General features: G+C 40.8%; 1 protein-coding gene across 1 annotated transcript in view; it reads left to right on the plus strand.

The window, feature by feature from the left end:
- The window catches only part of LOC110162155 (multiple epidermal growth factor-like domains protein 11), a 265012-nt gene that overhangs the window by 244180 nt on the left and 7265 nt on the right, over window positions 1-13567 (plus strand). The window contains exons 17-22 of the mRNA XM_055154873.1: window positions 821-949; window positions 2157-2285; window positions 3735-3968; window positions 5472-5620; window positions 5827-5896; window positions 9702-9758. Coding sequence (XP_055010848.1) covers window positions 821-949; window positions 2157-2285; window positions 3735-3968; window positions 5472-5620; window positions 5827-5896; window positions 9702-9758 — 768 coding nt within the window. The remainder of the gene's footprint in view (window positions 1-820; window positions 950-2156; window positions 2286-3734; window positions 3969-5471; window positions 5621-5826; window positions 5897-9701; window positions 9759-13567) is intronic.

Raw genomic sequence — 13567 nt, forward strand, 5'->3', positions numbered from 1 at the left:
CACCCGCTCTCTCTCCCTTTCCCTCCTCCTCTCTCCCTCCTTTCTCTTCCTCTTTCTCTTCCCCGTTCTCTTTGCCTCTCTCTCTCTCCACTCTCCTTCTACCTCTCTCTCTCCTTTCTCCTTCTTCTCTCTATCCTTCTTCTCTCCCCTCTCTCTCTGTCTCCCTCCCCCTCCCTCTCTCCCCTTCTCTCTCCCTCTCTCTCTCTCCACTCTCCTTCCTCTCTCTATCCTTCTCCTCTCACCCCTCTCTCTCTCTCTCATTCGCATTCTCCCGCTCTCTCTCCCTTTCCCTCCTCCTTTCTCCCTCCTTTCCCCTCCCCCTCTCCCCTTCTCTCTTCATCTTTCTCTCTCCCTCCACTTCTCCTTCTACCTCTCTCTCTCTCTCTCTCTCCTCTCTATCCTTCTCCTCTCACCCCTCTCTCACTCTCTCTCTTTCTCCCGCTCTCTCTCCCTCTCCCTCCTCTTTTCCTCCTCCTCCTCTCCCTCCTTTTTCCTTCCTCTTCCCCCCCTTCTCTCTTCCTCTCTCTCTCCTTTCTCCTTCTTCTCTTTATCCTTCTCCTCTCACCCCCCCTCTCTCTCTCTCACACACATTCTCGCTCTCTCCCTCCTCTTTCCCTCCTTTCTCCTTCCTCTCTCTCTCCTTCTCACCTCCCCTCTCCCGCTCTCTCTCCCTCCGCTCTACCTCTCTCGATCTCCTTTCTCCTTCCACTCTCTCCTTCTCCTCTCACCCCTCTCTCTCGCCCTCTTCCTTCTCTTTTCTGTCTTCTCCCCTCTTTCTCTCTCTCTCTTTTCTCTGTCTCTCTCTTTTCTCTCCGTGCAGGTTGTCCGTCTGGTTTCTTCGGTCCTCACTGTTCGGAGGTGTGTCGTTGTCAGAACGGAGGAGACTGTGATCACATCTCGGGCCTGTGCTCCTGTCGCACCGGCTTCATCGGGAACAACTGTGAACTGAGTAAATAACAAGAATAACACAAGTTCATCTTCATCTTCTGTTCTGCCCTGGATTTATTTAACATCAGATTTTTAATCCTCAGGACGATGTTTAGTCAAATAATGTACTGGATTTATATAGAGTCATTCATATTAAACTCATGTGTGTGTGTGTGTGTGTGTGTGTGTGTGTGTGTGTGTGTGTGTGTGTGTGTGTGTGTTGTGTTGTGTGTGTGTGTGTGTGTGTGTGTGTGTGTGTGTGTGTGTGTGTGTGTGTGTGTGTGTGTGTGTGTGTGTGTGTGTGTGTGTGTGTGTGTGTGTGTGTGTGTGTGTGTGTGTGTGTGTGTGTGTGTGTGTGTGTGTGTGTGTGTGTGTGTGTGTGTGTGTGTGTGTGTGTGTGTGTGTGTGTGTGTGTGTGTGTGTGTGTGTGTGTGTGTGTGTGTGTGTGTGTGTGTGTGTGTGTGTGTGTGTGTGTGTGTGTGTGTGTGTGTGTGTGTGTGTGTGTGTGTGTGTGTGTGTGTGTGTGTGTGTGTGTGTGTGTGTGTGTGTGTGTGTGTGTGTGTGTGTGTGTGTGTGTGTGTGTGTGTGTGTGTGTGTGTGTGTGTGTGTGTGTGTGTTGTGTGTGTGTGTGTGTGTGTGTGTGTGTGTGTGTGTGTGTGTGTGTTGTGTTGTGTGTGTGTGTGTTGTGTGTGTGTGTGTGTGTGTGTGTGTGTGTGTGTGTGTGTGTGTGTGTGTGTGTGTGTGTGTGTGTGTGTGTGTGTTTCTTTGTGTGTGTTGTGTGTGTGTGTGTGTGTTGTGTGTGTGTGTGTGTGTGTGTGTGTGTGTGTGTGTGTGTGTGTGTGTGTGTGTGTGTGTGTGTGTGTGTGTGTGTGTGTGTGTGTGTGTTGTGTGTGTGTGTGTTGTGTGTGTGTGTGTGTGTTGTGTGTGTGTGTGTGTGTGTGTGTGTGTGTGTGTGTGTGTGTGTGTGTGTGTGTGTGTGTGTGTGTGTGTGTGTGTGTGTGTGTGTGTGTGTGTGTGTGTGTGTGTGTGTGTGTGTGTGTGTGTGTGTGTGTGTGTGTGTGTGTGTGTGTGTGTGTGTGTGTGTGTGTGTGTGTGTGTGTGTGTGTGTGTGTGTGTGTGTGTGTGTGTGTGTGTGTGTGTGTGTGTGTGTGTGTGTGTGTGTGTGTGTGTGTGTGTGTGTGTGTGTGTGTGTGTGTGTGTGTGTGTGTGTGTGTGTGTGTGTGTTGCAGAGTGTCCCGCTGGGACGTTTGGTTACGGTTGTCAGCAGCTCTGTGAGTGCATGAACAACGCCACCTGTGACTATGTGACCGGGACCTGCTACTGCAGCATCGGCTTCAAGGGGATACGCTGTGACCAGGGTGAGAATACTACTACTAGTACTACTACTACTACTACTACTACTATTACTATTACTACTACTATTACTACTACAACTACTACTACTACAACTATCACTACTACTACTACTACTACTACTATACTACTACTACTACTACTACTACTACTACTACTACTATTACTACTACTACTACTACTACTACTTGCATTTATATAGTGCTTTTCATACCCAAAGTGTTTTACAGTTCATTATTCATTCACTCCACACTCAGTGGTGGTACTACTGTTGTCACAGCTGCCCTGGGGCAGACTGATGGCTGCCAAGTCTGCACCATCGGCCCCTCTGATCACCACCAACACTCACACACCACTTTCATACGAGGCAATGTGGGTGAAGTGTCTTGCCCTAAGGAAACAATGAGTTTTTGACACTGGTCTGACCAGTTGTCTTCCATCCAAGTACTAACCAGCCCTGGTCTTGCTTATCTTCTGAGATCTGACGGGATCAGGCTTTTACAAGCCAGTATGGCTACTACTACTACTACTACTACTACTACTACTACTACTACTACTACTACTACTACTACTACTACTACTACTACTACTACTACACCACTACTAGTATTACTCACTACACTCTTCTCTCCAATTTATGTCTCTCTTTTTTAATTTTAATCTTCATGATTATTTATGTTTTGATTTGTTTTTATTATGATTTTAATGTATTTCTTATTCTGTAAAGCACTTTGAATTACTTTTGTACGAATTGTGCTATACAAATAAACTTGCCTTGCCTTGCCTTACTACTAGTACTACTACTAGTACTGCTACTATCATTACTACTACCCCTGCTACTACTGCTATTGCTACTGCAGCATCAGTGACTGCAGACTCACTGTCTCCCCAGCTATAATTACTTTTAGGACAACTAACTACTATTACTGCTACTGCCATTACTACTACTACACAACCACCAGTATTACTACTACAACTACTATTGCTATTACTACTAGTACTACTACTGTCACTACTACACCACCACCAGTATTACTACTACTACTACTACAAATACGATTGCTACTACTACAACTACTACTATACCAACACCAATATTACTATTACTACTACAACTACTGCTGCTACTACTACTACCACTAATACAACTACTACTACACCATTACCAATGTTACTATTACCTCTGCTACTACTATAACTACTATTACTATTGCTGCTGCTACTACTACTAATACTACTACTACACTACTATCAGTTGCTACTATAACTACTATTACTACTACCACTACTACACCACTACTAGTATTACTATTGCTGTTACTATTACACGACTAACAGCAAAACTAATACAAATAGTTCTACAATCGCTACAGCAACTACCACGATAAGTACTATTACTACTACTACTCTAGTATACTTCTTGAGTAACTGTACGTACGTCCTGCGTCCCCCAGCGGCCCTGATGATGGAGGAGTTGAACCCGTACACAAAGATCAGTCCTGCGTTGGCGTCGGAGCGTCACTCGGCGGGGGCGGTTTTGGGGATCGTGTTTCTTCTTCTGCTGATCCTGGTGATGTCGGCGCTGGTTCTGTGGTTCAGATACAGACAGAGAGAAAAAGCTCAACAGGCTCCGAGCGTCACCTACAACCCGGCTCTGCACCTCAGCAACGCAGACTACTCCCTCTCCGGTAAGAACGCACTAAAACATGCACAAGAATTCATATATAAAGGTTTAAATTGGTGAAATGTATTTGTTTTATATCACTTCAGTTGTACCAAAGAAAACATTTAGAAGAAGAAACCACATTTGAAAGAAAGGGATGAATCCGTGTATCATTTGTTTATTCGTTTTTCAATATAAAAGCAAAAATAAGAAAACGAAAAAACAACAGTTTTCTTCATTATTTGTCTCCAAAACCAAAATGAAAAAAACAGATAATAGTTTGTTTTTTTAGTTTTCGATTTTGTGTTTAAATAAATAATGGAAAAAACAGATAACGGATGTTTCCTGTTTACATGACTTAAACTGTGATGCCAAACTGAACCAGGACTGAATCGGGACTAAACCAGGTCTAAAACAGGACTAAACCATTTTCAGTCCTGGTCTGGTCCCAGTCTCAGTCCTGGTCTCAGTCCTGGTCTCAGTCCTGGTCTCAGTCCCGATCTGGTCCTTGTCTGGCCCCGGTCTCAGACCCAGTTTGGTCCCGGTTTCTGTCCTGGTTTGGTCATGGTCTGGTCCCTTCTGGTCCTGGTCTCGGTTCCGGGCTGGTCCCCGTCTGTTCCCAGTCTAAGTCCTGGTCTCAGTCCCAGTCTGGTCCCGGTCTGGCCCTGGTCTCAGTCCTGGTCTGGCCCCAGTCTCTTTCCCAGTCTGCTCCCAGTTTGGCTCCGGTCTCAGTCCTGGTCTGGTCCCAGTTTGGCCCCGGTCTCAGTCCCAGTCTCAGTCCTGGTCTCAGTCCTGGTCTCAGTCCCGGTCTGGTCCCAGGACTGGTCCTGGTTTGGCCCTGGTCTCAGTCCTGGTCTCAGTCCTGGTCTCAGTCCCGGTCTGGTCCCAGGACTGGTCCTGGTTTGGCCCTGGTCTCAGTCCTGGTCTCAGTCCTGGTCTCAGTCACGGTCTCAGTCCTGGTCTGGTCCCGATCTGGTCCCAGTCTCAGTCAAAAAACACAAATGAGAGAGCTGGAATTATAAACAACAACAAAAAACTGATAATTTTATTACAATCTTATTTTTTTATTTTTTATTTTGGCATTTTGTTTTATAATTTCTTGCTTGATGTTTTAAAAATGTTCTTTGAATACATGAGGAGCAGGAGTCTCAATGTCGGTGAATCCAGAAGTGTCTTTTTGACAGGAGCATTTCCAGATTCCACCTCTAGGGGGCAGTGTCACACGTTCAGTGCCGATACAGCTTAAGGACGAGATAAGACGGTTGAAATCGAAACGTACGAGTGTGTGTGAATGAGTGAGTGTGATTTTGTGAATTTGTGAGCCTTGAAGGTGGAAAAGCGCTGTAAAAAAAAAAGTGACCTTTTATCACAACACATAACTCAAAGTGATTTCTGTTTGACTAACTTCTTTTTTCTCCTGAAGCTGAATCCGTCCTGTCTGAAGGCTTGTTTTCTCTGGTTAAATCCCATCCCTGTGTTCATATTTATCTGTATTATTACCGTAAGTGTGATTACATGTGACTGTCAGGGCTGCAGTGCATTGGGCTGCTGTCAGACTCTTCTCCCAGCGGCAGCTCTGTGGCCGTGGGGAGCTGCTTCTCCAACCCGAGCTACCACACGCTGGGCCCCTGCACCTACGCCGCCTACTACGCCAAACCGCACAAGAGGACAAGCAAGGTACTGCACTTCAAACTTTCAAACGCCATTTCAGCACTAAGAAACTGAAATTTGAACCAAAGAATAAACCGTACAGGCCAAAACGTCTTTCTTTTAGACAATAGAATGTGATTTTCAGCATTAAATCCTAGTACTTTTACTTTTATATTCCCGTGTGGTCTTATATTTGTGTAATCCCTCAGATGTCGTGTGTTGTTTTGTTTCAGATGAAAACAAAGAGGCGTCACAGGAACAGTGCTCCAGAGTGGGGGGCCTATTGTAACCTCAGTGACCTGGGTCAGTCTGTTTATCTGCTGTATGCAAACTCTGCACAGAACTACAACTCCCATCTACACAGAACTACAACTACACTACAACTACACACAGAACTACAACTACATCTACACAGAACTACAACTACATCTATACAGAACTACAACTACATCTGCACAGAACTACTATCTACAACTACACAGAACTACAACTACACATCTACACAGAACTACAACTACATCTACACAGAACTACAACTACATCTACACAGAACTACAACTACATCTACACAGAACTACAACTACATCTACACAGAACTACTACTACATCTGCACAGAACTACAACGACATCTACACAGAACTACAACTACATCTACACAGAACTACAACTCCCATCTACACAGAACTACAACTGCAACTGCACAGAACTACAACTCCCATCTACACAGAACTACAACTCCCATCTACACAGAACTACAACTACATCTACACAGAACTACAACTACATCTACACAGAACTACAACTCCCATCTACACAGAACTACAACTACAACTACACAGAACTACAACTCCCATCTACACAGAACTACAACTACATCTACACAGAACTACAACTACATCTACACAGAACTACAACTCCCATCTACACAGAACTACAACTACACAGAACTACAACTCCCATCTACACAGAACTACAACTACAACTACACAGAACTACAACTCCCATCTACACAGAACTACAACTACATCTACACAGAACTACAACTACATCTACACAGAACTACAACTCCCATCTACACAGAACTACAACTACACAGAACTACACAACTACAACTACAACTACTACACAGAACTACAACTACAACTACACAGAACTACAACTACACAGAACTACAACTCCCATCTACACAGAACTACAACTACAACTGCACAGAACTACAACTCCCATCTACACAGAACTACAACTCCCATCTACACAGAACTACAACTACATCTACACAGAACTACAACTACATCTACACAGAACTACAACTACATCTACACAGAACTACAACTACACAGAACTACAACTCCCATCTACACAGAACTACAACTACACAGAACTACAACTACACAGAACTACAACTACACAGAACTACAACTACAACTACATAGAACTACAACTACACAGAACTACAACTCCCATCTACACAAAACTACAACTACAACTACTCAGAACTACAACTACACAGAACTACAACTCCCATCTACACAGAACTACAACTGCCATCTACACAGAACTAAACTACAACTACACAAAACTACAACTACACAGAACTACACAACTACACAGAACTACAACTGCCATCTACATAGAACTACAACTCCCATCTACACAGAACTACAACTACACAGAACTACAACTACAACTACATAGAACTACAACTACACAGAACTACAACTCCCATCTACACAAAACTACAACTACAACTACTCAGAACTACAACTACACAGAACTACAACTCCCATCTACACAGAACTACAACTGCCATCTACACAGAACTACAACTACACAAAACTACAACTACACAGAACTACAACTGCCATCTACATAGAACTACAACTACATCTACACAGAACTACAACTCCCATCTACACAGAACTACAACTACACAAAACTACAACTACACAGAACTACAACTACACAGAACTACAACTCCCATCTACACAAAACTACAACTCCCATCTACACAGAACTACAACTACAGAGAACTACAACTACACAGAACTACAACTACACAGAACTACAACTACAACTACTCAGAACTACAACTACACAGAACTACAACTCCCATCTACACAGAACTACAACTGCCATCTACACAGAACTACAACTACAACTACACAAAACTACAACTACACAGAACTACAACTACACAGAACTACAACTGCCATCTACATAGAACTACAACTACATCTACACAGAACTACAACTCCCATCTACACAGAACTACAACTACAACTACACAAAACTACAACTACACAGAACTACAACTACACAGAACTACAACTCCCATCTACACAGAACTACAACTCCCATCTACACAGAAACTACACAGAACTACAACTACACAGAACTACAACTACACAGAACTACAACTACACAGAACTACACAGAACTACAACTACACAGAACTACAACTACACAGAACTACACAGAACTACAACTCCCATCTACACAGAAATACAACTGCCATTTACACAGAACTACAACTACATCTACACAGAACTACAACTACACAGAACTACAACTACATCTACACAGAACTACAACTCCCATCTACACAGAACTACAACTGCCATTTACACAGAACTACAACTACATCTACACAGAACTACAACTGCCATCTACACTGGGGCTGGAGGATAGAGTTTAGACCTTTGCTTCTCCCTATTCAGACTAATGTTAATGACTAATGTTTTATGGACACCAGCAGCATTTCTTCATACTAGTTTGTGAAATAAAATGGCTGGTTTCTGTGATTGAAAAGAGAAAATAACTAGTGCTGTCAAGCGATTAAAAAAATTAAGAGATTAATTAATTATGATTTGTAATTAATTAATCTAATTAATCTCCTTTTTAATCTCACCTAAAAATTGCTGAGAAAAGCTTCAATTTGAGGTATTTTCATTTAAATTTATTATTACATTGTTGTGACAGATCAAAATACTGATATAGAACAAAAAAAGTGACTTTATAAAGTAATTTATTGTTTTACAAACTTTAACAGATGCAGTCACTTACATTCCACAGTATCATCATTATTATTACTGTTACTAATCTGCATAAATAAACTCAACTTTACATCACCACTCTTGAGCCACATCAGCCCGTTTGACATTATAATATGTTTAATGCAGATTTGCACAAGTCTCATAGAAACAAAACTTAAAACCACACGGCTCATTTGCATAAACTAAGCGAAGAAAAGAAAAAAAAAAAAAAAAAGGCTTTTGTGCGCTGATGTGGTTCAGCTCCTGTCGGACTAAAGGACACGACTCAGTGGAATATAGTTGTTCTCTCTGTGACAGAGGGGTGTTCTGCTGATGGTGAGTCTGTTCTGTGTCTGTGTCGTGATGTTTTCAAAGATCACACATGTGCAGGTTTATCACAGATTAAATTACAAATTACAATTCTTTGCGGGAGCGATGTGAACACAGAAAAACAGATTTTATAACAATGCAACTCGCATACAGAAACAGTAAAGTTAGAGATTAAAAATAAGATAAGATAAGATAAGATAAGATATGCCTTTATTAGTCCCACAGTGGGGAAATTCCAGTGTTGCAACGCACAATTTCAGAACAGCAGGAAAAGGTAACACAGATAATAAATAATAGCTTAAAATAATTTAAAAATAGACTTAAAAATAATGCGATTAAAAACATAACGCTCTAAATATGACTGTAATTAATTAATCGCAATTAACGTGATAATTTGACACCCCTAAGAATAAGATCATCTGACTTCCACTTTGTTTTGTATAGAGGAAGTTTGGTTTAATATAAATCAAAAATTAACTTAGCTGAAGCCAGAATTATACTGCGAAAATTCCTCTTTCTGCATAAGGTTAGGGATGAATGGACACAGAATAAATCAATTTGAAAAACTAGAAGTGAACGTTCATTTAAAAACCCATAAGCAGGAAAAAGGTAAAAGTTTTTTGGTTTTTTTTAATAGAAGCTAAAAACTGTATTTCAGTTTTGTATATAGTCTCATGTGCTGGTCATTCTCAATACTTGTTTTAAGGATGTTTTATTGAGATTCATGTGTGTTTTTTACCATCAGGAGTGTACTGTCTGGACGGGCGCAGGTTCAGTTATCACGTGGACCCCAGATTCAGAGGTACAGGGCCCCAGACAAGTCCTGCTCGCTTTCTCTTTTGCTCTGTATTTACTGTAAAACTGAGGATTTATCAGAACTACATGGAGCGGGGATGGGCAATATGACAAACAAACATCGTATCTTGTCATTTTCATAATTTGATGAGCCAAAACTTGCACAGAACGTCAAATCCAACAGATAAAGTAAATAATAAAGTCCTGAAAAAGACCAGCTCAACACAGCAAAAAGTGGAGTGTTAAAATTGACTCTCACAGAATAAATTTTAACATTTTCTCAGAGTTTATATGAGTCCAAACTGTTCTAGAGTTAATTTAACATTTTTGGAAATCTTAATTAAGCAACACTGGGCTATATTTCCTGTTTAATGCCAAAATCAAGAGTTATATTAACTTTTTGAGAGTAAATGGATAACACTTTGTAGGTTTATCCTGATTTAGCTCAACAACACACAGGGGTGTTTTATTTTTACACTTTATTTTTGTTCATTTAAGATGGTTGGTTCAAACTGGTTTTCTCTCGCGGGAGTTTGAAGTGGTGGGCGGGACGTGTCAAAATAACACTAAAGGAAGTTGAATGAATGTCAACTATATCAACCCCCATTTAACTTTCAAATAGCTAAAATATCACTTTTTGCATTAAAATTAACTCTGAAATATTGTATCCTGAAATTTTAACTCTCCAGTTTTTGTTGTGTAGATATGGAAATGGGTCCCACTGCTCACAACAGGTTTGACCCAGAGACACTGAAGGATGGGTCAAATGCAGACGACAAATTTCCCACCAGGGGCAATGAACCATACATTAACTTGAGACTTCTGTGCAGTAAATGCTGTTTATTGTCTCAACACAGTTAACTATGTGATTGTTTATATTACGCAAAATTGACTCTTGTGAGCTTTTAGTCGTGTTATAATGTTGTTGCCTCTTCAAAAACAAACCTGGAGTTGTGTTTTGTTTCATTCACACATGTTTGAGTAACTCTTTATTATTTGTCTGTCTACATCTCCAAAGCTTAAGATGCTCTGTTCCACTTTGTGATGTCATGAAGCGGTATGAAGCAGTTTTCAAGTTAACAGCTAACTTCAGTTTTTAGGTCAGGAGAGACAGGAAATTCCAGCACTGAATTGATCCAAATGATTCTTGTGAAGGCATATGGAGTTTAAAAACGTATAAATACTGACCTCCAAAAATGATTGTTCCATCTGTCATTTATAAGCAGCATCTTATAATTAAGCCTTGTTAAGACCACATTAAATAAAGACATAAACAAATACATTTATATTATGGTGATGATTATAAAATTTCAAACTCAATTTCAATTCTAAGACATTGACTCCATACTCAATATTGCATCCCCAATCCCTGGGCCACACAGAAAGAATAAATAACTTGCATTATTTCTGTTTTATTTACTATCCTAGTCTGAACAATGTTTTATTTTGAGAAATGACTGAATTACATTTGTCTATGACTCACTCTTGTCTCAGTCTCGTGATACATTCACGCTAATATTAAACCCACAAGCTGCAAAATGAGTAAAAAACAGGCGTCTCAGGAAACGTTTATTATTATATTTACAAAATACCACAGTTTTTGTATTGGTTGTATCATTTTATTTTGTCGTTTTTATCCACCGCACCTTAAAGGCCAGTCCATTAAGCCGGACCGTGGTGCAAAAAAGATTGGGGACCACTGCTCTTCATAGTCTTGGCAAGGACAAATTCTGTAATAGCTGCATGAGATCCAAGGTCGTAGGTTTGCACAGGGACGGTGGAGACATGTCACCACCAATATTTGACATTTCATTTTAATAAACAAAAACATACATTAATTCAGATATTTTTCCAAACTCAGTAGTATTAATTTAACACATTTTAGTTCACATTTTGTTTATTCGACGTTCTGAGATGTATTCACTGATATTGGCTGCGACAGAGTGACGTCATTAGTGGAGCCAGGAGCCTAAACTGAAAAACTTTTCAAAAGGAACTTACTTGGCTTCATCTTTTATTAAACTTGCCTTATAATGAAGTTCGCCGCAGAAAAAGAGCGACTATCACCACAAGTGCACCTCCCAAACAGAGCTCTACTCGTGCGCTGGGAGACCCCGACTCTACTGACAATAATCCATGGAAAAATATACAGACATGACCTCACAAATATCTCATCACCAACAAGCAAAGGGAAACCTGCTACAAACTTCTACATCTCTGTTTTCCATCAAAGAATCATCTTAGAAGAACAATGGACACAAACAGAAAAATGAAACCACCTCTTACTTATTTTGGACCTGCCCAGACTCATACTCATGTTTCATAAAACATATGGGGGGTGTTAGCTGATAATGTCCCCACCAAAGCTGAGACCACAGAGAAATGTCAACAATGAAAACTGGAGGTGTCCTTGCTAAGAAAAACTAAGACTAAAAACTCAGTGGAGCATGTGCTGTATTACCGCATGACATCACAAGGTGGAACACAGTGTTTTCAGTTTTAGAGAAGAATTACTAAGCCTAAATCTGAAGGTTTGTGTGTTAAAGGTTGTATGGAGGATTTTTTTGTTTGTTTCAAATTGTCAATGAAAGTTTAAAATACCATTACAGAGACGCAGCAGCTTTGTAATTATAATGACCAAAAAAAAAAGAAAGAAAATCTATCAACTGTGGACGTGTTGAGGCCAGATAAACATCAGCCAATAGAAAACGAGGCTGCCTCATTTTCTATTGGCTGTTAGGTCGTCAGTCAAACTCCCTACATTTCTAAGGTAACTATGCAGCAGTTCTTAGAGGCTTTTTCTAAGTGTGGCTCTCTCGCAGTTCGCATAAAGTTTGTCGCGATGTCGGACGAGAATCGACGACCCGTTCGCCGCAAAAGAAAGTCCGTTTTTGAGGTCGCTGAAAGAAGAAGAGAGGGAGAAAAGGAGCGAAGACAAACTGAGGTGATTCTCGGAGATTCCTTTCAGTGACTGCGCGACCGAAGCAGACAAAAGGGTCTAAAAACTGAGGTGTCGGTCTCTAAATTATTTCTAGCGGGAGCTGTGGAGGAGGAAGGTGGTGTCAAGGACTGTCGCTGGATTTCTCTTTCCTTAAAAAAATCCTCTATACAACCTTTAAATGTGTGTGAATGAGACAAAACACAACTCCAGTTCTGTTTGTGATGAGAAAACAACATTATAACAGAAAACAGCGTAATATTGTCCCTTTAAATTCTGTCGCTCACTAAGGAAAACAATGTGATTTCATCTTATTTTATTGTCCATCTTTATCCATGAAGTCCTCACAGTCTCTCGCTTTAAACCTTTTTGCTTTCGTGTATTTTGCGTTTTAAACTTTATGTATAACTTCTGTCCACTTTTGTCTCCTGCAGGACGGCCTCTGCTCCTCCGTGTCCTCTCCCGCTCGGACTCTCCCGTCTCTTTAACCTTCCTCTGTTTAAATCATTTCATTTTTATTTGGATTCTCTGGTGTTTTTTCCTGAATGATTTACTCCCTCTCTCCTTGCAGCTTTTTCACCGTTCCTTTTTGTAAACTTTTTTTTTATTTACGTCTCTTCGCCTGGTTCTGATCGGTGTGAATTTGAATTAAAGGAGACGTGTTTTGCGGAATTAACTTTAATGAGCTTTTACCCTCGTTATAACTCCGCTCCCTCGTCATTATCCGGAATAACTCGGACGCTTTTATTGTTTCTTAACTTGTTTGCGTGAAAGACGTTTTCACACTTCTGATGGATGACAAAAACATCGCTGATTTCTCTTTCTCCTTCTCTCTCTCTCTCTTGTGTTTTGTTCTTTATTCTCTCACTTTCTTCTCT

Source organism: Boleophthalmus pectinirostris, unplaced genomic scaffold, assembly GCF_026225935.1.
Source record: "Boleophthalmus pectinirostris isolate CB_2022bp ecotype Guang Dong unplaced genomic scaffold, ASM2622593v1 HiC_scaffold_19, whole genome shotgun sequence".
Classification (NCBI taxonomy): domain Eukaryota; kingdom Metazoa; phylum Chordata; class Actinopteri; order Gobiiformes; family Gobiidae; genus Boleophthalmus; species Boleophthalmus pectinirostris.